Source organism: Pseudopipra pipra, chromosome 2, assembly GCF_036250125.1.
Source record: "Pseudopipra pipra isolate bDixPip1 chromosome 2, bDixPip1.hap1, whole genome shotgun sequence".
Taxonomy (NCBI): Eukaryota; Metazoa; Chordata; class Aves; order Passeriformes; family Pipridae; genus Pseudopipra; species Pseudopipra pipra.
This window is the reverse complement of record NC_087550.1, coordinates 51,033,960-51,061,198: the sequence shown is the minus strand read 5'-3', so window position 1 is coordinate 51,061,198 and position 27,239 is coordinate 51,033,960. Positions and strand designations below refer to the sequence as shown.

General features: G+C 35.3%; 1 protein-coding gene across 11 annotated transcripts in view; it reads right to left on the bottom strand.

Moving 5' to 3' along the window:
- The window catches only part of NBEA (neurobeachin), a 473,951-nt gene that overhangs the window by 100,600 nt on the left and 346,112 nt on the right, over positions 1-27,239 (bottom strand). For all 11 annotated transcript variants that reach the window (XM_064645536.1, XM_064645533.1, XM_064645538.1 and 8 more), the window contains 2 exons: positions 3,599-3,716; positions 2,618-2,720 (listed from right to left, as the gene is read on the bottom strand). In XM_064645536.1, the coding sequence (XP_064501606.1) occupies positions 2,618-2,720; positions 3,599-3,716 (221 nt within the window). The remainder of the gene's footprint in view (positions 1-2,617; positions 2,721-3,598; positions 3,717-27,239) is intronic.

Sequence of the window (27,239 nt, the reverse complement as noted above, 5' to 3'; positions counted from 1 at the left end):
ACTGTCTGCCCAGCTGTAACATTTGTCAAATTCATAAGGAAACTACAATCAGTGCAATGTGTTTCAGGAACACTTAAAATGCATTTATCAAAGACAGACTAATTTGATTACCAAATCAGACTGAATCCTTCAACATGTGACTGACTTTAAGGATGTAATTACTTCTTTGTAACATTAGGCACAGGCTTGAATACTTTGTTGAATCAAAGCATTAGACAGGCTGCTGGAAAAGGTAGAAAAGTGGCAAAGTGGAGACTTGCTCAGAACAGCAGGTCTGTAAGGTTTCAGGAAGACATACTGGTTCACCTGCTTCCAATACTTTGTGCCATTAGTGCATAAACATTGCTATTTCCTTCTACTTCATCTACTGCATCTTTGTTAATTGCAGGATTTCACAAGGAAAACTGAACTGCACTTGAAGTCAATTGTACTACATTAAAAGTAATTTACTTCTTCAGAATCTTTTCATCACTAATACAAGTCTTTATGGTACTGTATTTAACTTTAAATGACGTGTTTATCAGAGTAATATCAGAGAGGAAATATTACTTACATAAATAAAACTAAAGAAATTAAGCAAAACAACCAGAAAGGTCTGCTTTTGTTGACATAAAGTACAGCCTAAGCTGGAAAATTGGTGATAAAAAAGGCATTTTAGCATAGTAGCTCCTTTTGATTACTCAGCAAAATTTCTCCCTCTCTTAGTTATACAAACAAGCATAATTTTAAAAATTAGCATGCCAGAGCCAACATATTCATAGGAAGGGAAACTATATTCTAACATCAACAAAGGATTAGATTAACTACAGAGCAGTTATAGAGCCAGATTTCCTCCCAATTATTCCACTGCAATCCTAGTGAAGATAATAGTGGTATGTAGACAGGGAAAAAAAAAAAAGAAAAAAACCATGATTACAGGGTCTTTATTGTGCATAAATCATACCATGATTACACACAAAAACAAAGAAAGAAAAACAACTTCACTGCCATATGCCAGATCTATTCTGAAGGCTAGCAAGCCCATTTTCGATTCAAATTGAACTTTAATCAAAAAGGTATGGAAATAACTGCATATTATATTGAAGCTGAAACTTTTCTAAATAATTATATATCAACAAACTTTTCCAGACAATTATTCACTGAATAATGCACAAAGGATATGAATTTCAAAAGTAAAAAATGTCACTGTAGATAAGAAATTCTGATTGAGAAATTTGCATTTTGTTTGTGCTAGAACATGTGGCCATTTCTGTTTCAGAAAAGAACACTATTACTTTCCACATAGAGACAGCAATTCCTTTAGCTTGAGTATATGGAAGAGCAATGCAAATATTAACAAGATGCGCTTTCCAAATAAATGCCCCAAATTCTCCTTGATCTCAATGAAAACTTGAGAAATCTGGCAGTTTGCCTAAAAGCTTCAGCACATTCAGGAGATCAAGCCTTAGGTATCATGAGACTCTCCAGCTCATGACAGGGAATGATGTTCAGCTGGGAATGAAATAGTTCTCCAGTTCTAAAAATGCTTTGACACTTCAAAGTATTTCCACATTTTGCAGTGGGATAAAACAAGGACAATGTGAAGTCTTAGTTTGTAGGAAATGACTTCAAGAAAGAGAAAGATACACCTCAGACATTACACTGATGAGTAAGTCACTGGCTTTTGACCAAATCAAGCCAAATGGATGTCTGAACCCAAAGCATGATATTTTGTGAATTTCCTGCTGCTTCTTCTCTCCTTTATATTTATTTATTCTTGTTTCACTTTGACCAGAAGTTAATCCTGAACCTAAAAATTTTTTCACCACATTTCTGCTGATACACCCTCAAAAACAATTTTGGGTCTGAACAGATATTTCTAAACAAAAAACCCCTAAACAACAAAAAAGCAAATAAAAAAAAAGGTCAGGTGGGAAATTTTCCCCCTCCGACTAAGTGAAGTACACATGAAGATCATCTTACATATCACTGAAATAGAAATACATTTATAATATAGGATTTCAAAATTTCCAGCCTTATTTCTGGTCATAGGCTGATTTGATATTGATGTTGAAAATCTCTAAGACTGAACCTTAGTTGGTCTTTCTAAAATATCTCTCCTTCTTAATTTTGGAAACAGAAGAAGAATAATGCATTACTAATGTATAGAAGCAATTTGGAAGTTGCAAAATAGCCACCATGCTGATAAGCAGTTAAGTAAAATACACACACATTCATACAGAAAAAATTAATTTACATTCAGCAAACACAAAACCTAGTCAAGTTTAGTTCCACATCCTGCATAACAATCAAAGCAAGGATGAACATTTACCTATAAATTTATAAAATCTGACTGGAAACCAGACTTTGAAGAGATAAGGTGTATGTTTTTTTTCACTGGAAGGTACTTATTTCCTGTAATTGGAAAAACAAATAATCTAATAATCTAATTTAAAAAAATTTTACTTCTATCCCATACTAATAGGCCATATAGCAAGTAAAGTTTATCAAAGTAACCTTAAGAAGGAGAAAATCTAGAGTTTCATGGCAGGAATAATGTTCTAGGATTGACATTCAAAAAACATCAACTTTATAAAATAATAAACACAAAATATACTAATTATTTTAATTAAATTACCTGGCTTGTGGCAAACCATAGCTGGTTCCTACTCCAACACGTGGTAAGCTGTACACAACTTTTTTCACTGTTGCTTGGTCAGGAAAATTAAACATAACAGAAGCTAAATGAAGAAAAGAAAATATGGTATAGTAAAACATTTGCAGAATGTCTGTTTCTCCATCTGCATATATTTTTCAAATGCTCTGATTTCTGTTTGGGGAGAGAAGTCAGTTCCACTGTTATCCTCCTGGGGATCCAAGGTACAACAGAAATTCCTGCTGTACTTCATAACTGTGTATAGTTAGCTGGTTAACGTTTTGGCGTTAACTCTCCCATTTTGCAGAAGATCTGAGTGTCATTTATTTCAGAGGAACCACAGCTTACTATTAACCCATATAGCCTCTTATCAGGCTGAGAAGTTGTCCAGTAGTTGGCACAGCATTTGGTCTTCTAACTGGTGCATTAAAACACATGGGGCCAAGGAATTGTTTAATTCCCTCCCCGGTTGAAATCAAAACTTACATCAAAGCTCCTCAGGGCAAAAGACCACTGACACACCTCACCAGCCACTCACCACCCACCAACCATTCATAGTAGCACATACAGAAAACTGAGTGGATCTATTTATTTATTATTTGGTACTTTTTTACTTTAACTCAGTTTATAATTAGAAAAGGAATTATCCCTTTATATTTTTCACTAAAATAAATATGGAAACTGAGAAGAGGGGTGCGACAGTAGTAAAAGCAAATTTCCTATCAAACATCTGAAGAATTTACCAATTGCAATGATGTGGTTTTGCAAATAAATCTCCCTGCTGCAGAGAAAGCAGTGAGATTGATCTATGTGATTGATTTTAACACAATTTGCACTGAATATATGCAAGAATAAGCATTATTGAACAGATCTAAGCACTTTATCGAAGGAAGCACAGAGTTTAAATTCTAAGATAATAAATAATTAGCACAACTTTATGCAACAAATATAACTACGACCTACTTCTGTTTGCCATAAACACTTCCAAAGCTGTGTTCTGGAGAAGATAACGTCTTGAAAAGACAGCCCGAATCTCGCTGAACATCCATTTTCCATGGAGGCCTTCAGTATAGGCGAGGACCTTTAAAGAAAGTCGAGGTGACAGCTATTAGCTGGATTTTTCAACAAAATATTGTGTAAGAACACAGGAAATTTTACCCATCCATGAAGCACAGTTAAGTTAATCATATCTCTTTAACACTTAAAACCCGTGAGTTAAAACATGAACTTAAATGTTTTTAAGAAATGCAATGAAGTATACCTGTTGTTAGAAGAATATTAGTAAGTACCATAACTTGATATTCCTAAAACTATTTCTCATAAGTCACATCAACTTCTTTTCCTCAAAAAAACCCCCAAACCCAACCTCTACAAGCAAGCACAGGGAAATGGACACAGTTGCAATCATGCTTAGCTGTATTTTCTTCCAATAGTGTGCATGACACCACTGTCAGTAATCTATCAGATCTACTTCTGAGACTGTCTTATGCAAAGTACAACCAAAATCATTTAACTTGCTATTCACATCCTGTTCAGGGTCATAAATTACAAGTCCCTCCATTCCATTAATAAATATAAAAATTAGCCAGAACAGTATGCCAGTAGTCACTTTTCTAAACTTAATTACATTTAATATCCCAAACCATGAACGAAATTTAATGATTTGTAATTTTGCATTTTAAAAATAATGTGAAAATATTTTAAAATAAAATAGTTAAAGATTAGCATTGCTTTTCCAGTTTGACAGTTTCTCAGTTGAATGTAGATCTAAGACTAGATATTAATACTTAAATAATATTTTTCACTTTTCTTTCAGTGTTCAGGATGTTCAGGAAAATAGGAAAAAAAAGACACAATTTAATTAGGTATCAGCTTTATCTCCTCTGTGGATTACCATCTCATCAGTATCATGCACTGTAAAACAACCTTTTTCCAATCTTTTTCATTAGATGGAAGGCTGCCTTCAGCCCTCCACATCTGCTCAGGTGGATTATGCCATGACACTCCTACAAGGAGTCAGCTGTCTGGAATAGGGACCCTCACTACACCGACCTGCATTTCCCAGGCTCTTGACTCTGCCTTTGCCTAGGCTGCAGTCACTGAGAGTTACTGCCTCAGTGAAAAAACCACAGTGAACACCTTTGCTAAAGAGAAATGCAAAAAGGTTTCAGACTGGAGAGACTGAATATCTCTGTTCTCCATTAGGTACATAGAAACTGTCAGTACACCAGCTTGCAATGCTCTATTCGTTCAGAGATCTTTACTTTCTGTAATCATGACCTACCCCAGCTTCTGAACAGGGAAATGTTAGAAAGACCATATGCTGCTGCTGTCAGTGATCCCTCATGCTTGAGGTAATGGGAATTGTATTCCTTCGGTTTTTTCACTGATGCAGCTTCAAGTTAGCAATGTCTTCATATATGAAAAAGCTAATTTAAATTTGCGCTCTTGGTGTACAACCTTTTTCTCATAACCATGATGAGTCTATTTCAGAGATGACAGTAACAACAGCAATAATACAAATGCGCTTCAGCACATAGAAGAGTGTTCAAATGTTAATTCTGTCCCTGATGGAAACTGGTCAGAGGAACACACTCATTCCCCTCTACTGTTCACATTAGAATAAATTACAGACAAAAATTAGAACAATGCTGTGGCTGATGGCACTGTTTCATTCAACTCAGCTCTCCACCCTAATTAAACACAGCTTGGAAAAAGGTGAGGGGCTTGATTTCTTTGGAGATCCCTCAGATATATGCAAGAAACTATATGCTCCTTCCATTCAGACACAGGCCAGTTGTGTACTACTACCTCATAGGCTAAACTCTTACAATGGTTAAAAATCTGCACCTTATTTTTACTTTGAACTCCGGTAGGTCCCATGGTATCTTTGTCTGTGAGTCTTCTAGTATCAGATGACTTTTTCTTGTGTTGCTAATTACAGACTGGATCCAGTTACTGCTTAGCTTTCTCTTTGATAAGCTAAATAAACCAAATTTTCCCTGTTTCTTTTTTTTTTCATTGAGATCAGATGCTAGGATACAGCTGGTATCATGTATGTGAAATTCAGGTGGTTAAGAACAATGACTGTGAAGATTTAAGCACCCACCTTCTTTGAATGTATTCTGATGCTATCCGATATATAATTTTTGTAAATTCACAGGTTTTTAAGATATGGAGGAGGAAAGTGCTCAAGTTTAAAAACCTAAAATATGAGAACAGTCTCTTAGAGAGAGGAGTTTAAATGTATGTAAGTGTAACCAGATTTACAGCAGCCAGAAGATTTGCCAAAGAATTATTTTCTTGACAAAACACCATGCTTTGGGATATCACTTTTCATGTAAAAAACATTTCTAGTTATTTTTTTTGTAAAGAAAAATGTTTAATACTGGCTATATCCTATGTATTAGCATTTTAGATGATTCACAGTAATACATTTATGATGTATTGATATATACCACAGCTTAGTTATTATAGATCAACACTAAATCAATCAATCATACACTGGTTGCCTTTTACTCCTTCCTCTATTTAATTAAGTATAAAGCAATTGTAACTACGCAGAAGTACATTCAGCCCACTATGAAATGAATGGCTTAAGATAGCACTCCAGTACAACAGCAGAACAGATAGGAAATCAGAGGAAAGGAAGGAGTCTATAATTCAATTACCGTCCTCAATTACACTCTTCTTAACTGTCTATTAGTTCTACAAATATCAGATTATCATTGCCATTATCAAATAATCTCAATTATTTCAGTATTTCTGTTGTATCAATTTCCTGTCGAAGATATACTACCCATTTTTGCCATTCTCCATAACATTCATCTAACACCATTTTCATGTGATGCATTAAACCTTCTGTTATTAGATATCTACAATTTACAGCAGATATAACCGACATTTTTGCAGGATTCTTTCTTGTTCTTATAACAGCCAAATTGAAGTAATTTAATTTTGCTGAATTTGAATCCTTTAAAAGACTTATATAAATTTTTTTCTTCCAGAATGATTTTTAGTGTTTCATTTTCTCATATCACATGAATTAAGTCCTGGCTATTTTACATGTTTTTACAGACTGTATGTATTATATATTTCATTATCTTAAAACATGGAAACAATCACTTCATTAACCAAAAGACACTGAAATTACATTACCTAGTAATCTGAAGCCAAAATTACAATTTTCTTCATCCAACATTTCGTTCTTTATACTTAAAGTCAGTGCTCCTTATCTTGATAGCTTTATGAGTTTTTCTCCTAAAAAAAGTCATGAAGACTTTTTGTCTAGGCCTGTTTTAATGGTTGAAACTTCATGACTAAGCACAGAACTCTAGATATATCTCAGATAAACTGAGATAAAAACCAATCAGCCAATATCTACATTTGACCCAAGCACACTTTTCAATTTTAATATTAGCTGCAGCTGTTTGGTTTAAAGCACATTTCGCCTTGTAAAACCCTTTCACTCGCTCAGGAATATGAGTATGTTTTAAAAATATCAATGGGTCCATGGGCCAGACAACAAAAATTTGCTAGGATGCATTGCAGCAAGACGAAGCTCCCACCTAACAGGGGAATAAGAATTCTCTAAAACTCAGGATTCTGTAATATGGAAAAACATCTATTGTTGACATTTATTTAGATTAAATTAGTAAAGCAGTGTGGGATGCAGATGAAAAGCTCTACAGAAGAGAAGCAGAACCATTACTGCAGTGCTTTCCTACTTGGTTCAAATGTGAAGGCTTCATTATTTTAATTTTATTTTGATGTAATCAAGATTTTTTTTTCAATTAAGAGTCAAGACATTTTAGTAATAAATCTATATCAGTAATTATTCAATTATTTATAATTAACTGCTAATTAACAGTTGGAATTTTGAGGCATTGCATTAACCAGAAAACCAGAAATACTGCTAGAATGCCTGATAGATTATCTCCACAGAAGGAACACTTATGTATTGAGGCTTATTTTTGCTGCTTTATAGCATTTCTCAGTATCTCATAGCACCAGACACAGCATGCAAAAGGATATTCTGGCCCTTTTCTTTTAATTGTTTTTGGAATTGAAATAATCATAAAATCAGGTGCTATTAAAAAATCAAGGAAAGCAACCAGTACAAGTATTATTTATTCTCAGTTGTTAACTACATGTTATGAACAGTCTGTGAATTCTTTTCACATACTGTTGCAAAGAATTGTTGCATACTTCCTTCTTTAAAAAATAGCTTTTTTGGGTAATTCATTAATGCCTATGTATGTGAATTGAATCTGCCATTTTCAGTGCTAATTCATCATTGGTCTTTTAAAACCAGATTTCTGATTCAGGGTATTTCAATTCTAACCTGATTTCTCAATGAAAGTATCAACTGATACTTTTAACATTATTCAAGCTTTGTTAATATCTAATGCAAAACACATATATCCATTAACATGTAATATAATTTTGTTGATATGTTCTGTGGGTTTGGTTTTTTGTTGTTTTTTTTTAATTTCTTTTCAAAACACTAATTCCCTGATTTCCTTCATTACTCACTACCTTTTATACTAATACTATCAAACAAGAGCAGTAAGGGACACGATTGCCTTGTACTTATCTGTAGTAGAGCCGGCTCATTTCAAAATTCCCATAGATTATTTATTTTTCGAGTCTGAAAGTGATCCTCAGAGCCATGTTTTCTGAATAAAATAGCCATTTCCTGAAATTAAATGCATTTTCCTTTATCAACGATCAGAAAGACTTGTAAGAATACTGTAATTTTGGTCCTGAAGACACTTTTTCATTTTATAAAGACAGTCTGGTTCAGTGCTTGAGTGCAGCTACTACAATCTTTAACTTGGATGCCACTATTTTAGTTAGAACATCAAGGAAAAGAGCTCTGGCACGTCCTTAGTGTAGACATCAAAATCCCATCTATCTGTTAGATGGCTCTGCTACCTGGCAACATGGGGTATTGTCTTTGCCACATGGTAGATTTCATTTTCTTTTTCCTCTAGAGATGCAAGAAACTTCTATGAATTTATCCTTTTTTTCTCCTTGATTTACCCCTCCTACTTCTTCAGCTTTAATAATTTCAGAAAGCATTCACTCTGCATTTCAATAGCTTTGTCTCGACTAAGTAAAGCCTTGTGGGTTGCTGTTGTGTCTTTGTAGCCCAACTCAAAGAAATGTTTCATACTTTTATTTGATTCAGAAGTCTGGAGACATATGCTTAAAAATACCACACTGTATATTCCCATTCTCCTCCTACATCAGTCCAATTTAATTTTATTATCTTTTTCAAGTCTATTTTTCAGTGTTTTAAGTGTTCTGAATTATGTGTGCAGGACTGCATTTTTCATCAAACTCAGCATGTCTTCTTTAACACTGCCAATTTTAGATACAACTATTTTATTTATGCACTAACTATATTCTGTGCCTTTTTTGTCTTTTTATTTTTTTAAACTGAGCTTGAAAAGTTGTATTTCTTCCAATACAAAATAAGCCCTTGTCATCTACATATACTGTGGTCTCTTAGACTCACAGTTTACTCTTGCAGGTAATCTGTCTTCCAAAAATTGGTGATGGTGAATGAAGTACAAACCGAAATCCTATTCAAACTATCTCATATGTCTCAACCTTGAGCAGAAGAAAGGAAGTCTTGGTTCATTTCAGTTACGCTGAAGTCCCTAAACCTATGTTACCAAAATGAACAAAAGAAAAGCAGCCTTGCTGCTCCAGGTTTTCAGGTCAGGAGCTTGCACACAGATTTTCATGGCAGACTTTTCTGTGAATGCAGCTACCAAGGAGAGAAGAGAAACTGTCTGAAGGTCCCTTGTCTGTCCTTGTCAAATGAATATTTAATATTCCCTGAGGTTGAGAAAGTGCTTTTTACAATGAAATTCTGTTCTAAACTTAAAAAAAACCAACAATGTATATTTTTGTTAGTCTGACACTATCCTCCTCCTGAGAAATAACCAAACATTTGTGATGGGCATGAACTACCCAAAAAGTTCTGCTTGGGTCTTATGCCTCCATATTGTCTGGTGGAAACTGTACCTCCTGCTTTTAAGTATACAGTGAGTTAAGAGGTTCATAATGAAAAAGCTGGAATCTTATTTGTTGTGTCACCTAGTCTTTTTTGCATATGAATAAGCAGAAAATAATAATAATAATAATAGATGCCAAGGAGAGGAGGCAAAAAGACATTATCATTGTGGGAAATGCTACTAACCTTTATAGTTATATTTGAAATAGCAAGCAAAGCCATGCTTCAATCACAAAGCAGCAGCTGATTTCATATTAACCATTTTGTAACATCCTAGTAACCATAAAACCCACTGAACTTACCTGATACATTCCCTACATCAGCATCTTACAGGATACTTCCAAATTTGCAACCTCAGCACTTAAAAAATGCCTGCCAAGAATCATAGAATTGTCAAGGCTGAAAGAGACCTTTAAGATCATCAAGTCCAAGCGTCAACCCAGCACTGCCACTGTAACCCCGAAACCACTAAACCATATCACCCAGTGCCAGATTCAGATGCCTCTTGAACACCTTCAGGGATGGTGACTCTACCACCTTGGGCAACCTATTCCAATGCCTGACCACACTAACAGTGAAAAAATTTTTCCTACTATCTAATCTGAATATCCCCTGTGTCACCTTAAGGCCATTTCCTCTCATGCTCTCACTGCAGGCATGGTAGAAGAGACTGGCCCCCACCTCACTACATCCTCCTGTAAGGGAGTTGTAAAGAGTGATGAGGTGTCCCCCCCCCAAGCCTCCTCTTTTTGAGACTAAACAAATCCAGCTCCCTCAGCCATTCCTCATAAGACATGTTCTCTAGTCCTTTCACAAGCCTTGTTGCCCTTCGCTGGACACACTCCATGGAGGAGAAAACATGGAGGACTTCACAAAAACAGATCACAGTGTATGGATATTCTTCAGAGTGCTGTTTAGAGCCAACTACAGAAGTATGGTTATGCATCTGTTCCAGGTACACAATAGGTATTCATAAAAGTTTGGCATCATTGTATGCTTTTAGAGGTTAGAAACACATGAAAATGATTACTGAAAATTATTCTCTCCTGTCAGGGATTTGGATTTTCCATCTTCAAGAGTTTTCTAGCATTGCTATTTGCTTCAAGGAAAATGTGAAATTCTGAAAGCAGATCTTCATAGGTTAAGAAAAATGGCTCATATGCACATACAGCAAACCTTCTCCAGAAGAATCTAACAGTACAAGAGCTCATTAGAAGTACATGGCAGACTGCACGATTCCTTCATGTATTCTAAATACAGATTGGGATGACAGACATCGATGGCATGGAATCAGACTCTTAGGGTTTATGAAATACTATATTGAGCAGGCATTGTATAATTTCAAAATTTTTAATGAAGTACTGAGTATGACCAACTTTCATATTTAGCAAGAAAAATAAGCATACATTGTAACTAGAGATATATCATGTCAAGATATGTAAGTGTAAAAGGAAAATACATTTATTAAGAAAATATATTTATTAAGAAAATATCACGTAAGTTCAAATAATGAAACACCTTGTATTTTGCTTTTCTAAAATGGGAAACTGAGAATGGAAACAGACAGAAAGGGCAAATCAAATTAATTTAATGTCCTAGTGTTTCATTGACTTCTTACTACTTTTTCATACATTTAAAACCACTGTAAGGACATCCCCTCTGCCTCAACTCCCACAGTCACACTGGAGTAAATTTCATCAAAATACTATGCTATCATTTTTTCTTTGCACATTTTGGTCTAGTAAAATGTTCTCACTTTCTCTTTACATTAAGGTCTCTTTTCCCCTTTATAACCAGCTTCTGTGTAAAATGTTTCTTTATTTGTAAGCCCTAAAAGCTTTCCTCCAAGTAGATCTTGTAATGCTATGCTGTGCAGGATGAGCTGAGTATTGTGACATTACAATTTCTCAATTCACTTCAGTTTTTAAAACTCTTTTTAAGACTTTTTTAAAAAATAAATATTGGCACTCCTGTTTCATTTTTCTCCTCGTCTTCAGGGATATAAAAAATGCAGATATTATTTTTGTGGTTTTGGGCTTTACTTCCTTGCCAAATATTCTCAGCTTATACTTCTACTTCCAATGTTTTTTTAAGCTTTCGAGAGGCCCCTTGTCTTGAAACATGAGGTTCTGTTCACCCAAACCTTTTCTAAATTTGATTTCTCTGGTCAGCATACCACTTCAGTATCTATTAAAACAATGCCCACTCAGCTGAAAGCAATAGACGCTCTTATTCCCACACTCATTTTCAGTCATCTGAAAAATTATTTGAAGTTGGTCCATTTGAAGGCCATTTTTCTCTTTTCATTGGCAAAATGGTTTTGCATGTTATGATTTTGTGTTTTAGGCAAGAAATTGAAAGGATATTGGGATTTTTTGAGAAGTAGTTGCAATAAAGTAATTAGTGTTAAAAAAACCCCTGCTCCCAGCTATGGAAATGCTGCTGCTGAATGTTAACATCCAGATCAAATAATCCAAAGAGAATATCTTATGTATTCTAAATGTATTCTTTCTAACACTGATTTTGTGAAACACAAATGCATAGTTTTAAATATAAGGATAAGTGCTGCTGACCTGGGAAAATATTACCTTTGTGTCAACAGAATTCTAAATAATAATTATTTTATCATTGATTTTATGGACATTATACATCTCTGTGCCTTTGCCTGGTTTCCTCCCTATGCAACATGCAAACAGATAGTCAGTTTAGGCAACTCATGAAATTCCAGCAATAGACTGACATTCTTGGGAAGAATAGCATCAGGAAGAGGTAGTATAAGACATCATCAACTTAGAAAAGGTAAGCAGAGGCCTTTTTTAGGCTCTACTTGAAGACAAAGCCAACAATTACTGTTCTAAGCAAAGGTTTCAGCTGATTTAAGGATTTTAAGCCAGGAATAAAGCTGATAGTGATTGCTTGGGCAACAGTACATGTGGAGAAGTAGAAGACAAATACATTCTAGTGCCATAGAAAACTGTGTTAGAGCACAGCTCGACTCAAAACACAGGGATTGAGAAAACAAATAATGGTGCAAAATTCAAAGTGGAAATGCTCAATTAGTTATAGTCAGCAACAGGATTGAAGCAGATTGTGTCAATTACCTCACAAGGTTTAAGATGATTTTTTGTTAACTTTGGCACAATGGGATGCCAGACTCAAATCTAGTGAGAAATGCTAACAGAACTGATGATTCCATTCTCGTTCTACAGCTCGTGCTCAGAGAACAACCCAAACAGGCGAACAGTGATCTCAGTACTTAGATTCAAACTCCTCCAAGCAATTCTGCCCCAGCACCACATTCAGCGAAATGCAATCAAATTATTTCAATTAGAACTGCAAAAATTACATTTTCAGTTGAGTGCACATGCTAAAAAAGACATAAAATTGACAGGATCTGAGTAAAAACTTTTTTTTTTCAGGAAGAAAAAATAGAGATCTTCTTTTCTGTTAGCTGATTTATTCTCCTTAGCAAAAGTAAGGCAGTGGAAAGAAAGGACTCATAATATTTACAAATTTGATAAATTCTTGTAACTTGAAATCAAAGTAGGATATTTATTCATTAAATAGTTTTTGACAGAAAATGTAGCTTTATTAAACTTGAAATATTAGTGAATTTCTTGTATTTCATAGAATTTGTGAGGCTTTTAGCTGAGAAGAGTTGCAAGACTAGATTCAAACACCAGCATGAAAACAAACAAGTTTTCTGTTGCCTAAAGTGAGAAGTTTGGATAGGCACTCAGATTCAGTTCCCTTCTAACTCAAAGATACGTGAACCCAAATGACACCCTTCCCCAACACTTTCATCTACTCCACCTCACCATTGTGCTCTCAATGAGCAGCTCAGAGTTGGATGAGTGCTCCTAACTGGTTCGGGATGGACAGTGCATGAGTGAGCTGCCACAGTTCTGTGCTGCCCCAAGGAAAGGCAGAGGGAAGCAGCTCCTGGCAAGCTCCTGCACATGTACAACAGGTTAAGCAATAGAAAGAGAAGCTCTCTGACTTCTGTCATGTTTCTGCAAAGATTGCAAAGCAAACATTGCTCATTGGTCATAATTTGCCAAGACAGAAGGCAACCTGATCCCTTCAAACATAGGGAAAAAGTGAAACTAGGCTCCTTGGTTTCTGATGGATTTGACCGTGCAATTATCAGAAAGGACTAGAAACTCGTGTTTCTCATTGTATCAAAAACTGTGTGGCCAGCAGGACCAGGGAAGAGATTGTTCCCCTGTACTCAGCACTGATGAGGCCACATCTGGAATCCTGTGTCCAGTTCTGGGCCCCTCACTTCAAGAAAGACACCGAGGTGCTGGAGTCAGTCCAGAGAAGGGCAACAGAGCTGGTGAAGAGTCAAGCTGTGCCAGAGGAAGTTCAGCTTGGACATCAGAAGGAATTTATTCACAGAAGGGGTTGTTAAACATAGGAATGGACTGCCCAGGGAGGTGGTGGAGTCATCATCCCCTGGAGGTGTTCCAGAAATGACTGAACGTGACACATAGTACCATGATCTAGTTGACAAGGTGATAATTGGTCAAAGGTTGGACTCGATTATCTCAGAGTTCTTTTCCAACCTAAATGATTCTGTGATTCTATGTTCTAAAATTGTGCCTTTGGTGTGCTTACTTCATCATCAGGATTACTAGTTTTTCTCTTGCACTAAGGATAAGTCATGGGACTCAGCAAAAGCAAAAAAAAAATTGTAGGAATAGTTTGAAGAATAAAGAATGTATGGTATCCCTAAGTATGTGACATGTTCTTACCCAAAATAAAGCCATCATAAAATTCTCTAGATCTTTTTTTTTCCCCCAGAATTTGCATATATTTATTCAAAAGTGCAATGCAATTAAAAAAATGTATAAATGCTCAAATGTACCATATTAGAAGTCCTTAACATTACAGTAACTGAAGGCACTATAATTGGTCTTAAGAAAACTCTAAATATTGGTTTTTTTTAAACATTTCCCATTTCTACTAAATGACAGGTAGAAAGACAGTTTCATGTCCCTCTTTTTATAGATGTGAATTTAATGTCATACAGAAGATATGTGGAAGCATCTTGGATTTTAACAGTTTCACGTTTGATTTATTCAGTGCAGAATGCATATGATTTAAGATCTGTAAGAGGAAATAGAATAGAACTTTTTTTCTACTACTAAGCCTAATTTTTTTAAGTTTCTGGTCCTAATATCTCTTCCTATACAATATTGATCAAAACCCAGTAATATTTGTTTTTAACTTAATATACAAAAGCTGTTTCATTAATCTCAACATTTAGGAATATAATCGGAGCAATTTCTACTGCTGAAATTTTAGCAAAATATTTTAAATTAATTTTTATAAGCTAAAAGAAATACGTTAATTATAAAGTGGTATATATTATATATCTAAAACCTCCTCACCATCCCCAAAATTTCTGCATTACATTTTGTAAAATTCAAAATTCTACAGCTCACAGAATCACAGAACGGGTCAGGTTGGAAGGCACCACAGTAGGTCACCTGGTCCAATCTCCCTGCTCAAACAGGGTCATCCTAGAGCACATGGCAGAGAATTGCATCTACTCAGCTGTGAAGTCTTGGGTATGGAGCATCAATGACTTCTGGAACTCAGTTTGCTCGGTGCCAGAATTTAGAGTAGATTCAGGGTTACTCTACATTATGTCACTTTATAGTGTTCCCAAAGAACAATTACACTATCTGTAAATAATGGTGAACATACATCAAAGTATCTTCATAATATATTGCCGTGCCAACTAATACTTTATTAAACCACTTAAAATGAGCTTAAGACGAGTTTCTTTTGCACTGCTGGAGAAATGCACTGGGAATGCACTGGGAATTCATAGTCCAAACAGCAACCAAAATTCTACTGTACTTTTTATTATTATATATGGAATATTATCTAATATTACTAAGTCTGCGCAAGGAAAGAATAGCAAAGTTTCTTCTGAGAATTTTCATTTGGAATGCTTGTTAACTGCCTGCTTTAGCTAACTATTAATTTAATTACTTTGCATTTCATTTTTCTTATTTTGCTTTAATATTACAGGAAAAGTACCTATGCATTCTGTACTTATTTTAAATAACTTTTTTTTTATCATTAGACACTGAGAAAGCCACCCCCCAAAATATGAAAATATAAAACCTGCAAAAATTAGCATATATCAAATGTAAACTGCATATATAAATTCCATAAATGATTTTTATATTTCTTTCAATAAATGGAGCCATACTTACACAATTTTTTTTGTATGTGCATTCTGTATATTCTGTGTCTACTTTCCCATAACTATCAGCTTGTTTAATTTCAGCAATGTAAATGTCAAAATTACAGATAATTACAGTATTTGGGGGGTTTAATCCTGTACAAAAAATTCTCATGAAAACTAGGAAGAATATGAAGAGTCTACTCAGCTGGTTGCCAAAAATGGATTCTGAGCCACATGTGATGTCTGACATCTGCAATAGCTAGGGGAAGTGCTAGAGCAGATTTGATATACAGTTCCCTCCTCTTTGAATTTCTAGCCAACTGGAATGCAAACCTGCATGTCATAAATTTGGGCATACTCACAGGCTTTCCTGTGGTGAACTCCAGGTTCCCAGTATGAAATTACTGCAACACCTGTCAGCATGTAGAGGTACTTTGTGTGAATGTGCCTCTGTTTTTATCTACTACAAGCTGCTCAACCACAGAAGGTATTTAAATTTTATGGACTTCTGGGTACTATGCAACTATAAAAAAGTGTGCCAATCCCAGTCAAAAAGGATTCTCTCATATAGCCTCAATTAATTTCTTCTTAACTTTTATTTAATTAAAAAATATTAATAAAATGGGATTCATCTCAAGCTTTACAAAGAGATTAGATATTTCCACTTTTTTAATAGATTACAACAGCCAACTACTCAAATTCTGCTGTTAATCTAGATTCTTACCTTTCTTTTTTTGTGGGAAACAGGCTAATTACTTTAAGGAGAAAATAAATGCTATTAACTTGTATAGACAGATTACTGCCTGTACTGTGATTGGTTTAATTTCTGCTAAGTCTGGATTTGATGCATATCACATTCCTTCCAAAGAATACAAGCATCCGATGTAACAGTCTATCTCTAATAGACTCAATTTCACAAGATGCATCTTTTCTTTGGGGTAATTAAAAGCCAGGAAAATTAGTCATGTAAAAATGTGTCTTAGCTCTCTAACTTGAAATACTGTCCAACATATATTAATATATTGGAAAATATACAGTGATCCTCAGTTTTGCGCTATTATTATGAAGTTCCTTCCTCTTAGAATTTTTTGCATGTACACACATTTGTAAGAGAAAAATCTAATCCCCCCACCGTGCAAAACCATAGATAAACTGCAAATTGTTATTCTAAATGTTATATGACTATTTTTGCCTGTTATACATGAAAAAAACCATTCAACGACAATAAAAAAACCCAGCCAGTGGACACATAGCTATGGAAAGAACCTAGTTTTCTCAGTAAGAGAATCTACAATGAAATATTTGCTCTTCTTTATTAAGGGAAGTAATGATGAAACCAAGATAAAATAAGTCCTCACTCAACTTTGTAGCATAATGATACGTTACTCTTAGAGCAGTCTTAGAGAGAAAATCCAACACATGCCATTTGACTGTTGCAAACTAATCCTCACTTTGCTTCTACTTCTTTCTATGAATTGTAATGCAAGGTCCAATAGACAGCCTCAGATACATCTCAGGTCCAGTACATGCTTTTCAAACTTAATCAAGGGAATATAGAAATGAATATAAAAAGATGAAAGTGTCTGTGCCTTTATACATATTGAAAAAAAAAAAAAAAACTAGGGGGGGAAAAAGTGAGATGTTTCATAGGGAAGGTTAAGTCTGATGCTAATGCTTATTTAAAATGGTGACAGTCTGAAGTAGTGAAGCCTTGCCGGGCTGCTTTAATTTCTCCCTGGAATAGCTCTCTCCCAACCTTCGGCAGCACATCAAAGTCTCTGGAGCTCAATTAAAATTGGATTATATTGAAATGCTCTATCTATGGAACTGTGTGCTCACTAACACTTTTCTTTCAGTAATACTCCAGATGACAGTTGCCCATCCCAATTTAAACAGTTGTCATAGAGACCATGAACTAAAGCAGCAGTAACTAACAATAAAAGGAAAGGTAAGTGCTAGGATTTCTGTGAATGAAGGGCTTGGTTTCCAGCCGCAGTGCTCACACTGCAAGCAGCTGAATGCAGAAAACATAAAAGGCAGTAATACTCTCCTCACTCCTAAGCAGAGGGGCAAAGTAAATTAAATAATAAATATTTTCCTTTTTTCCCCAGTAGCTAATATAGTGGTTTACATGCCAGCGTGCGACACTCCCTAAAAAAACCCAGTAGGCAACACGGGAGTCAATCTACAATCACCAGTTCATTAATTAAACGCATTAAATGGTACTTTATAATTGCAACAGAAAAAAGGTATTGTCTTTTTCTTTTCAAAAATTTTATAGGAGATTCTTTGATTACAGATGATGTACCAATCCCTTGTCTTTATGATAAAAATCTAAAGTGAAGATCTAATACAAATCTGTAGGAAATTCAGAGTCTGAACCCATTTAATTAACACTGTGACATCCAATATGTGTAATGCGTTCAAATTGTTTTACTACTGGTTTTAACTGTTTTATAATCTAACCATGTAGATTTTTGATGTACTGCACCAAAGCCTGACAATATCATTGGAAAACTCTGTCAGCTTCCAAAACTCCCAAAATAAAATAAACAGCTTATGTTTCTGGCAGCACCAGACAGCAATGTATTTAACAGCATAGATTGCTAGTAATGATACTATTTTCTCATGTAGATGGCATGTTTCTGGCACTATAAACCTCTTAACCTTTCTTGTAATTGGCTTATTGAGAGTCCCAAGGTTGTTTTTTGTGCCATTGGGCTGATCACCATGGAAATGAACACTTATTGCTGTTTCACTGTAGTGCTCTATTTTTCTTCCAAGCCCTTCACAAGCATTCTCCCTGCTCTCCCGGGAAGGCAGTGTTAGGATTTTGAAGCAGCAACAAGGCAGAGTGCAAAGAGTGCAGGCCAAAGGGGAAGAAAACAAAAATGTGTCAGAAAATCTAAAAACCGCACAGATCAGAATTTGTCAAAACAAGGCCTTGGTTTAAACCAACAAGAAAGGCCCCCACAGCTTGGGCCTTGACAAAGCATGGCCTTTTTTTTATTATTATTTTTTCCACTTCATTATTTTTTTTTATATTTTTAGCCCAGCTGTAGGAAACACCATCTAATGAACCTGTCTGGGGCTGCTGTCCCCATCCTGTCAGGCATGTCAGGAGATGACAAGCACTGGGGACAGGCCGCCGCCAGTCACAGACAGGCCTGCCAGCTGGAGAGTTCAGCCCCAATCTAATCACGCCACCAGAAAATAACTTTCACGCTTGCAGCCTGACAGGATGGGCTCAAGAAAAAGAAAAAGAAAAAAAAATAGGATCGAAACAATGCTTTTTGTTTCAATTACAAACCTTTTTTGGCGGGGGGAGAGAGGGGGGAGGAACATTTTTTTAAAGCTGCTAGCACTGCTGCTGGTTTCCATTAGTGGAACTGTTTCTGTCTTTTTTTTTTAACAAAAATAAGACCAGTACAAACATTAATGCCAGCAGTTACAAAAAAAGTGAAAATGAGACAGTATTTGTGGCACCTGGATATGCTTTTGCTGCATCTACTGCTATGTATACACACTCTTTTCCAACATATATATAGACATAAATTTATCTGCAACCATCGGTGGAGCTATTTTCACAAAAATGTGTGAATTATGATATGTGTTCTTATTAATTCAAAGCAACTGGGCTCATTAAACATTATATCTCTTCATAGTCATCACTCTAGGGTTCATATTATCATTTGGGCAAGAACTGCCAAAGTATGAATGGTGGTGCTGTTTGTGCTCCTGCAATGGAAATTAATATTCATACCAAAGAATAGCAATTTAAACAAAAGTATTAGAGCCCTCAGCCTCAGCATAGGTGATTCTTTCCTATTTCCCCACCCACCATGAAGAGCAAAACGGAAAACCTTAAACATGCATCTTCAATGGGTCTATAATGAAAAGGTAGTAGTGTACTGCTAAGCATCCTGTCTTTCTCATTCAAAAATTGCCAACAGAGATTTCCGCTCCAGAAATTTAATAATCAAAAATTGCTAACACAGATCTCTAATCCAGAAATCTAATAATCAGTAAATCCACAGAAGGAGAGGCTGAGAATTATTATTAAAAAAAAAAAAACAAACAAAAAAGTAGTTCTCCCAAAAGGCATTAAACCAGATTATTAGGTCTAGACAAAAATAAACTTACTTAAAAATACACATTCAGCTAAAATGAAAATGCAAAGTGTTAAGGATGTGTATCCTATCTACTCCTAAGTGTAAATCAAAATATATTTATCTTCTGGTGTATGTATCTTAATATGTACATCTTAGTAAACAATTTTCATTATTTGGAAGCCAACTGGAATGGAAAATGAGCGGTTCATGTAGTACTTAGTAATTATTTTAGGAAGAAATTATGAATGAGCATAGGCTCATCTAATCCCTATAAAATAATAAGAGATGAAGATTTGTCGTTACATCCCGCCATTCATTCACTCTCTGCTGACATTATAGATGTCAGAAAGTCTGTTTAAAAGCTTGCTATCTCTATTCATCTTTGTTTCTGGCATGAAATACAGACTATAATAATCTTGTCAAGCCTACATTTAGACACTAATTCATGACCCTCTGCTACAATTTAGAGAAAATTCATACATAACTCTTTTAAAACAAACTATGACCCCAGACAGAAGGGTAATATCTAGATTCAGCTGCCAAGTATATGCTGACTAAAGCCTCAGCCACCCTGATGTTTCTGTATGAATGAGATGGTCCAAATCAGTAAGACACATTAACTTTCTTTTTCAACCTGAGGACTAATCAGAATTATTTTTTTCCATTTTGAGGTATTAGGTATTCACCTAGGTATAATCTTACTTTTCTGGAAAGAGAGAAGGAATAATCTCTTTCACAATTTAAAGATAAGAGTTAAAGCTGAGAAAAATTAAAACGAAGTTGATGCCAGCTGCAGACACCACTGACAATGCCAAGGAGAAGTGGTGACCCTCGACCTTCCAGCAAAGCCTAAAACTCCCCATCAGGGACCCAGTCTGCAAACTTACGCAGTAGGATACATAATGGAGCTGACCATTACTCAAAATCTATCTGTAGTCTTGAAAGAACAACCTCAAATAGAAGAGGGTTACTGCATACATACAAATGGAAACACCTCCTGTGAGCACTCAGCACAAATGCACTTCTGCAAGGAACATAGTTACAAATGTAAACATAGTTCAACCTACAATCCCCTAGCCATCTTTATAAGTCTGAAAAGTGGGTCAGTAGAAGCAAGTGAAAACCTGTTAGTATTTTGATACATGAGCTATAAAGATTGCAAAAATCCTCTAGAGAAGAGGAAATAAGAAACATGCTCAGGATTTTTTTTTTTAAATTATTTTGATAAAGAGAATGGAGAAAAATATGCTTATTATTAGAGAAACAAAGGTACACCATACTGGTCATGATGACAGTAAACTACCCGCACAGGTCTGCCTGTCAAAGGCATAGATTGACATGAAGGGGAATGACACTGATAGATTTCCTATCTCCTATATTTGGTTTATTCATATGACTAGTTACAGATTGATGTTATGTCTTATCTTTATTCACATATAGAGAGACCAAAGAGACATACACAGTCAATTCCTCTGATTTAAGATGGGGAAACATAGTCTAATATCCCACACCAGTTGGGCCAAGAAGTGCTACAGAAAAGCACACCCATATGAAATGCCAGAAATTTCTGCTAGACAGAATGCAATTAATAAAATTGTAATTTTCTCGGAACATCAGCATTACCACCTTTGTTAATAATTAAAGGCACTGCATAAATTTTAAACCCTTCAACTGAAAAAAGCTATTCTGTTTTAAAACAATAGCAATAAATACATAAACAAAACAAACACACTGATTCGAAAGACCATTCCTACAGATTTTTTGTTCACAGACAGTATCTTTCTCAAAACCACTATGTACCACTTTAGCATTAGATTATCCACTGCTGCTTTATGGTGATATTATTTAATTTATTTCATTCATGTTGAAGTGGAGAGCGCTGGCCTCTTGACCCCAATTTTCACTTAAAGAAACAAATTTCTTTTTCGCAAACTAACTCAATTTTTCTCCTGTCAACCTTTAGCCTCACTTTAAAATATTAACCTTTTTCCTATCATGATAAGCATCCAACATTCTTCTATCCAAATTTAATGTTAATCACCATATCTTATGATAATGTTATATTCACTTTTAGCTACCTCTGTCAAGCACACAAAAGTATTTTAAATCTATACATCCTCTTGGAATGTAGTAGTACTAGAGCATTTTTGTACATGCCAAAACCATACAATCCCTTTTAAAAAGTATTATTTCTTCTGTGTATTTGCAATTTTCCCATTTTATACTCTAAAATGTTAGCTAAAAGATGTGTTTCTCCTTTGAAAGAAGACCAGGAAATGGAGACAAGACTGAGTATACACTTCCAAACAAAATGGAGAGCGATGCAAAATTACCACAATCACTTGCCTTCCTCTTCATTAGGCAAAATGCAGATAAAGCAGAATTAGGGAGAGGAAACCTGAACTGGAGGGAATTTTTTCCTAAATGTATTTTGATGTCAACTCAGTAAATTAATTAAATGAGCTGTGACAGCATTGCTGACTGACAGAGCAATCCATTTTATATAAATTACTAGAAATAATTTAAAAATTTAACACTACAGAAAAACATATAAGAGATTTTTTTACATTGTCTTTCTAGAAGCAGCATCTAAATAAGACATGTTAGCTATCATAAATATTAATACTGCTTTTTGGACTTGTTTTCAAAAGTGTTGAGTAGTCTTGACAGCTGTTACCTTTGGAAGTTTGAAGCAGAATCTGGAAATACTTCAGAAAGTCCAAATTTGTTTTGACACACAGGTTCCCACTATCAGGAACCTATAAAATGACCTTACTTTCTTGTCCTATGAAAGAGTATTTCACCCATGTATAAGGAACTGCTGAGAAGAAACACCTATTTGCTTTAGGAGGAAAAATAGATATGTACATTTCTCCTACTTGGTATTAATCACTTATCCTTAAGAGCCTGTGGTATAATTCATTTACAAGACTGTTAAACATAAGCAAAACAAGGCCACAATAATTTGTGAAATACCTTAGTGAATGAAAAGAGTTACCTTCCCTTTGGCCATTTCAACCTTCCAATGCAAAACACTGACATGAGTCTTCTGCATCATTACATTGTACCACATTTACCATGGAGAATAAGGTGGTCAAGCTGCATTTTTAAAAAAGTCGAGTGAGATAATTATTCTTGGAAGCGCCTATTAAAAATCAATTGGTTGCTATTGGAACAGCTTTCACTGCCAGCAGGAAAATTTTGGGTACTTTTAATATTTATGAAAAAGCCATAAATGGAAAATGCCAACTAGTTCCATAAAAACCCAAACACTTGAAATACTTTTTGCCATTTTATAGTGGAATGAATCAACAAGCATGACTTTTCAAACTTATTGTTAAAAATTTAGAATATGGGAAGTCTGTCTGGTCCTGCTGGGATCTTTATTTATGACACTGAGCAAAATATTCCTAAAAAGATTCCAAATTTGTAGAAGCTTACATCAAATAACACTGTGAAGTAACATTTTCCTATCTCAGTACAGATAAACTAAATAGATCCCAACCAAAGAGTAAAACAACCCAAGACCTATTTTATGTGAAAATATCACTTCTTGTAAAGAGGAAAAATCTGCTTATGGCTAATTACTGTCCCAAATGTGTGGGGATCTGACAATAATGAGCTCATTTGTCCACTAGAGGGCAAGGAGGTGGGAAATGAAAAATATTGAACTGAAATATTACATATCTCAAAAAACATTTCAAGTAAAACTCACAATAGTATAAACCATAACATAATAGGAACACAATTAAAGTTAGCTTGAACTTGTATTCTTAGCTGTCTGAATTTTCTTCAATGATAAATGACTTTGTTTGATGAGGATGGTAGTACCTCCATGCCTCCAGAACCCATCAACATCCAAGGATTTTCATAAACATTGAACTGCAAAAGGTTTGATCAGAATTGCAGAACTGCTTGATTTTAGAAGGACTGGGCCTTATCCAAAATCTACTGAAATCATTCCATGTCCATCCACTGATTTCAGTAGCTTTGGATTGAAAGGGACTCTGATCAGAGAAACATCATTAAAAAGTGTGGGGAGCAGCACTAAGCACAATGAAACAGGGAGAGAGAAAGTGAACACATCCCTCTATTCAAATAATTAAGTGATAAAAGAAAGAGAGGGCGCATTGGATAAACAAAAGACACCCATAATATCCTGATCTTTTACAGTATTGCTTGCATTCTGTAAATACACATCGAAAGGTGGTGATGCCACACAATGAAGGCATCGCTATGTCTTGTCAGGATGTCCCTCTGGTTCCCCGGGTGAGGGAATTCCCTTGGCAACTATTCTTCAGTTTAGTATGAACACATCAGTTCAGATACTTGTCCAAAACTTTCCATAAAGCCAGTTTTTCAGAGTCAGTGGGTTCCACCCTGCTTAGTTCAGCCCATGTATGAATAGCTTGTGTGCAAAAGAATGAGATTTCTTTTATAATGATGAGTCAAGTAAACTCATCTCAGAATCTTATCGTCAAACTGGATTCTTTTCTGGTTGCACATAATCCCCACTAACTGTAAGCCACCTGATGTATATGCCACATGTTGACATGGTAAAATTGAAGTGTACAGAATTTTCAATAGATTGGTAGGTCAAACAGTAGAGAAAAAAATGCAAACTTGTTTTTGTTTGCATTTTACCTGCAAAGCTAATTACATTTCTTTATGGCTTAGTTTAAAATCAGTCATGAAGAAGTGCACTGTGCTCTTATGAGCATCGTTTAGTCACAGCAAAATAAAGTCTCTGAAGGACAAATGCTTTCCTCTCTACCTCCTTCCCCTTTCTAATATACAGGCTCAATAAAGTCAAACAAACATTACACTGAGCAGTGAGGGACAAGAAGAACACAACTAGATTCCCACTTTTTCCCTGATTCTTGGTCTGTTTTGCAGGGGTTTATTGCAAGACATTACACTGCTGAATACTGGAACAGAATAGGCCAAGCTAGGTGAAAAGAAGGGCCAATTGAGCAAATGAATTCTCTCCCTCAGGACAAGAGAGGTAGGTGTTAGGAGCAGAATCTCTGCATCCTTTTATAGAGCCAAAAATGTACTATGTGTTTTGGAAAAAGGTTTTGCAGATATTAAGCAGTCTATCACTATGGTCAATATATTTTTTATTTAAATTAAAATATTAAGAGTGACAAATTGAAGACTGACATGAATGTCTTCAATCAGATATCTGTGCAGTCTGAATTTGCATTAGCAACAATTGCTTTGAGCATAAATAGGAAAATTCACAAGGGTTATCTATCATTGACAACGGCAGTGATTTTAGACTTTTCTACATAGAAACTGTACTGCATACTAGGAACAAGTAAAATCCACAAAAAGGAACATGAATGACCTATCAGGCACAGAAATGTGTTCTGCATGTGGGATGACCCAGTTTCTAAGTTACATTGTTCAAGTAAGTTATTGTGTTAGATATTGTGATAGATCTATGCTTGAGATCTTGTAAATTACTGAGAAAATCTTTGTAATGAACCTGAGTAGTCCTCTGGTCCTGTGAGGCTCCTCGCAGCATCATTTAATTCCTGGGCAGCACAGCATTCACACTGCTGAAACAACCATCTCATATTTTTGTGCTAATGTATCAAAGCATAACTTTGAACAAAAGCGCTATTTACCTTTTTCACACACATATTTATCAGTGATAGATAAATCTACTGCAATACAGTGCAGTCCCCTCCCAGTGTAACCCATTATGCATGAGGTAGCAGAAAAAAAATCCTTCTTCCCCAGTGCCTTGGTTTCAGACTATGCCAGTGAGTAAGCCTGTGCTGCTGACCTTAGCTATTCTTTTTGAAATCCTGTATATGCCCTTTACCATATGAGAACAGTTCAGTTTAAGAAATGCACAAAGAAAAAATCAAACCAAAGTTTTATTTTGGGAAACAACAACCAATTGAGGTTTATTTCTCTCCACTCTTCCCCTTTTTTCTTTCTTATCAAACTGCATGTTTTCCTCTTTCTTCCTTACAGTAAAGTTCTACAAAAACTTCCTTTTTTTCCCAGAGAGCAGATGAGAAATTAATTTCTTCTCTTTTCTTTCAGTGTCAAAACTTTGGAATAATTTTAATGACTTAACAAAAATAAAACAAACAACAACTGTTTACTTCAATAAACCGTTATTATTAAATAAAGACAGAAAAGAAAATCAAGGAAGCTGAATACTTCTTTAATTTTTGAAGGCTTAAACCCCTAAATGCATAATCTGAATACAAATAGTTATATGTTCTTAATTATCCAGGTCCATGACATTCCTTTTTTAAATTAGAATGTACACAGAGTAAATGTCATTATAAGGAGAAAACTTTCTATATCTGTATAATATTTGAATAATTTTGAAAAACTGTATTATATATCAAGATTTTGAAAAGCACATGGAATAAAACTACATCCTGCAATAAAATCAGCTGCTACTAGGAGAATGTATAGAAAATAAGAATGGTAATTGAAATTATTGACCCAGTAATAACTCTCTGAGTAAGCAAAACTTGACTTCGATGGGAATTATACTTAACACTGCAGGGCTGGTCTGCACAATTGACAAATGACTTCCAGTTTCTTCATCTTGTATATTAAAACCTGTAAAACTTTGATGCCTTGACATAATTTTATGTTGTCACTAATGTCTCAGGACACTCCAGCTTGCCTTTGTGCTTGGAAGAAGCCTTTCTGCTGACATCTATTATGTACAGTCTGCTTCCATTTGCAACAGTGCAATGCAAACAATGCGTAGGGAACGACCTGTTCAGTTCCACACCACTGACAGATAAAACTGCTGAGCTCAAAAGCACAATTAAAAACAGTAGCTGCGATAAAAAAAAAGAACATCCCACCAGTTTACTGCTCTGACCACAGGAAGACTGCAGGAGTAATAGCTGTTGTGTGTTTATGGAAGCAGGGAGGTGACTAAAAAGTGCCCTGTCAGTTTTTGGCTCTGTCTTGCCAGATGCATTAAAATGCAGCCCTGAGCAATTTTTTTTTTTTTTTTTTTGTCTGGAATTTCAGGAGCAGAGAGTACAAAAGAGCTGATGAGCAATGAATGCTTCACCCTTCCTCAATTAATCTTGTCTCTCTACCTTTGCTTTTGCTTTCCCTCTACATGAAGGTAATAATGACACCCTCATCCATTATCCTTTTATCCCTGTTATTCTCGTGAAATTGCTTAATAATATGTTACAGATTCGTCTTCACTCACATAATTCTTCCTGTCATTTGCAGTATATCATCCTGCAAACATACAGCCCA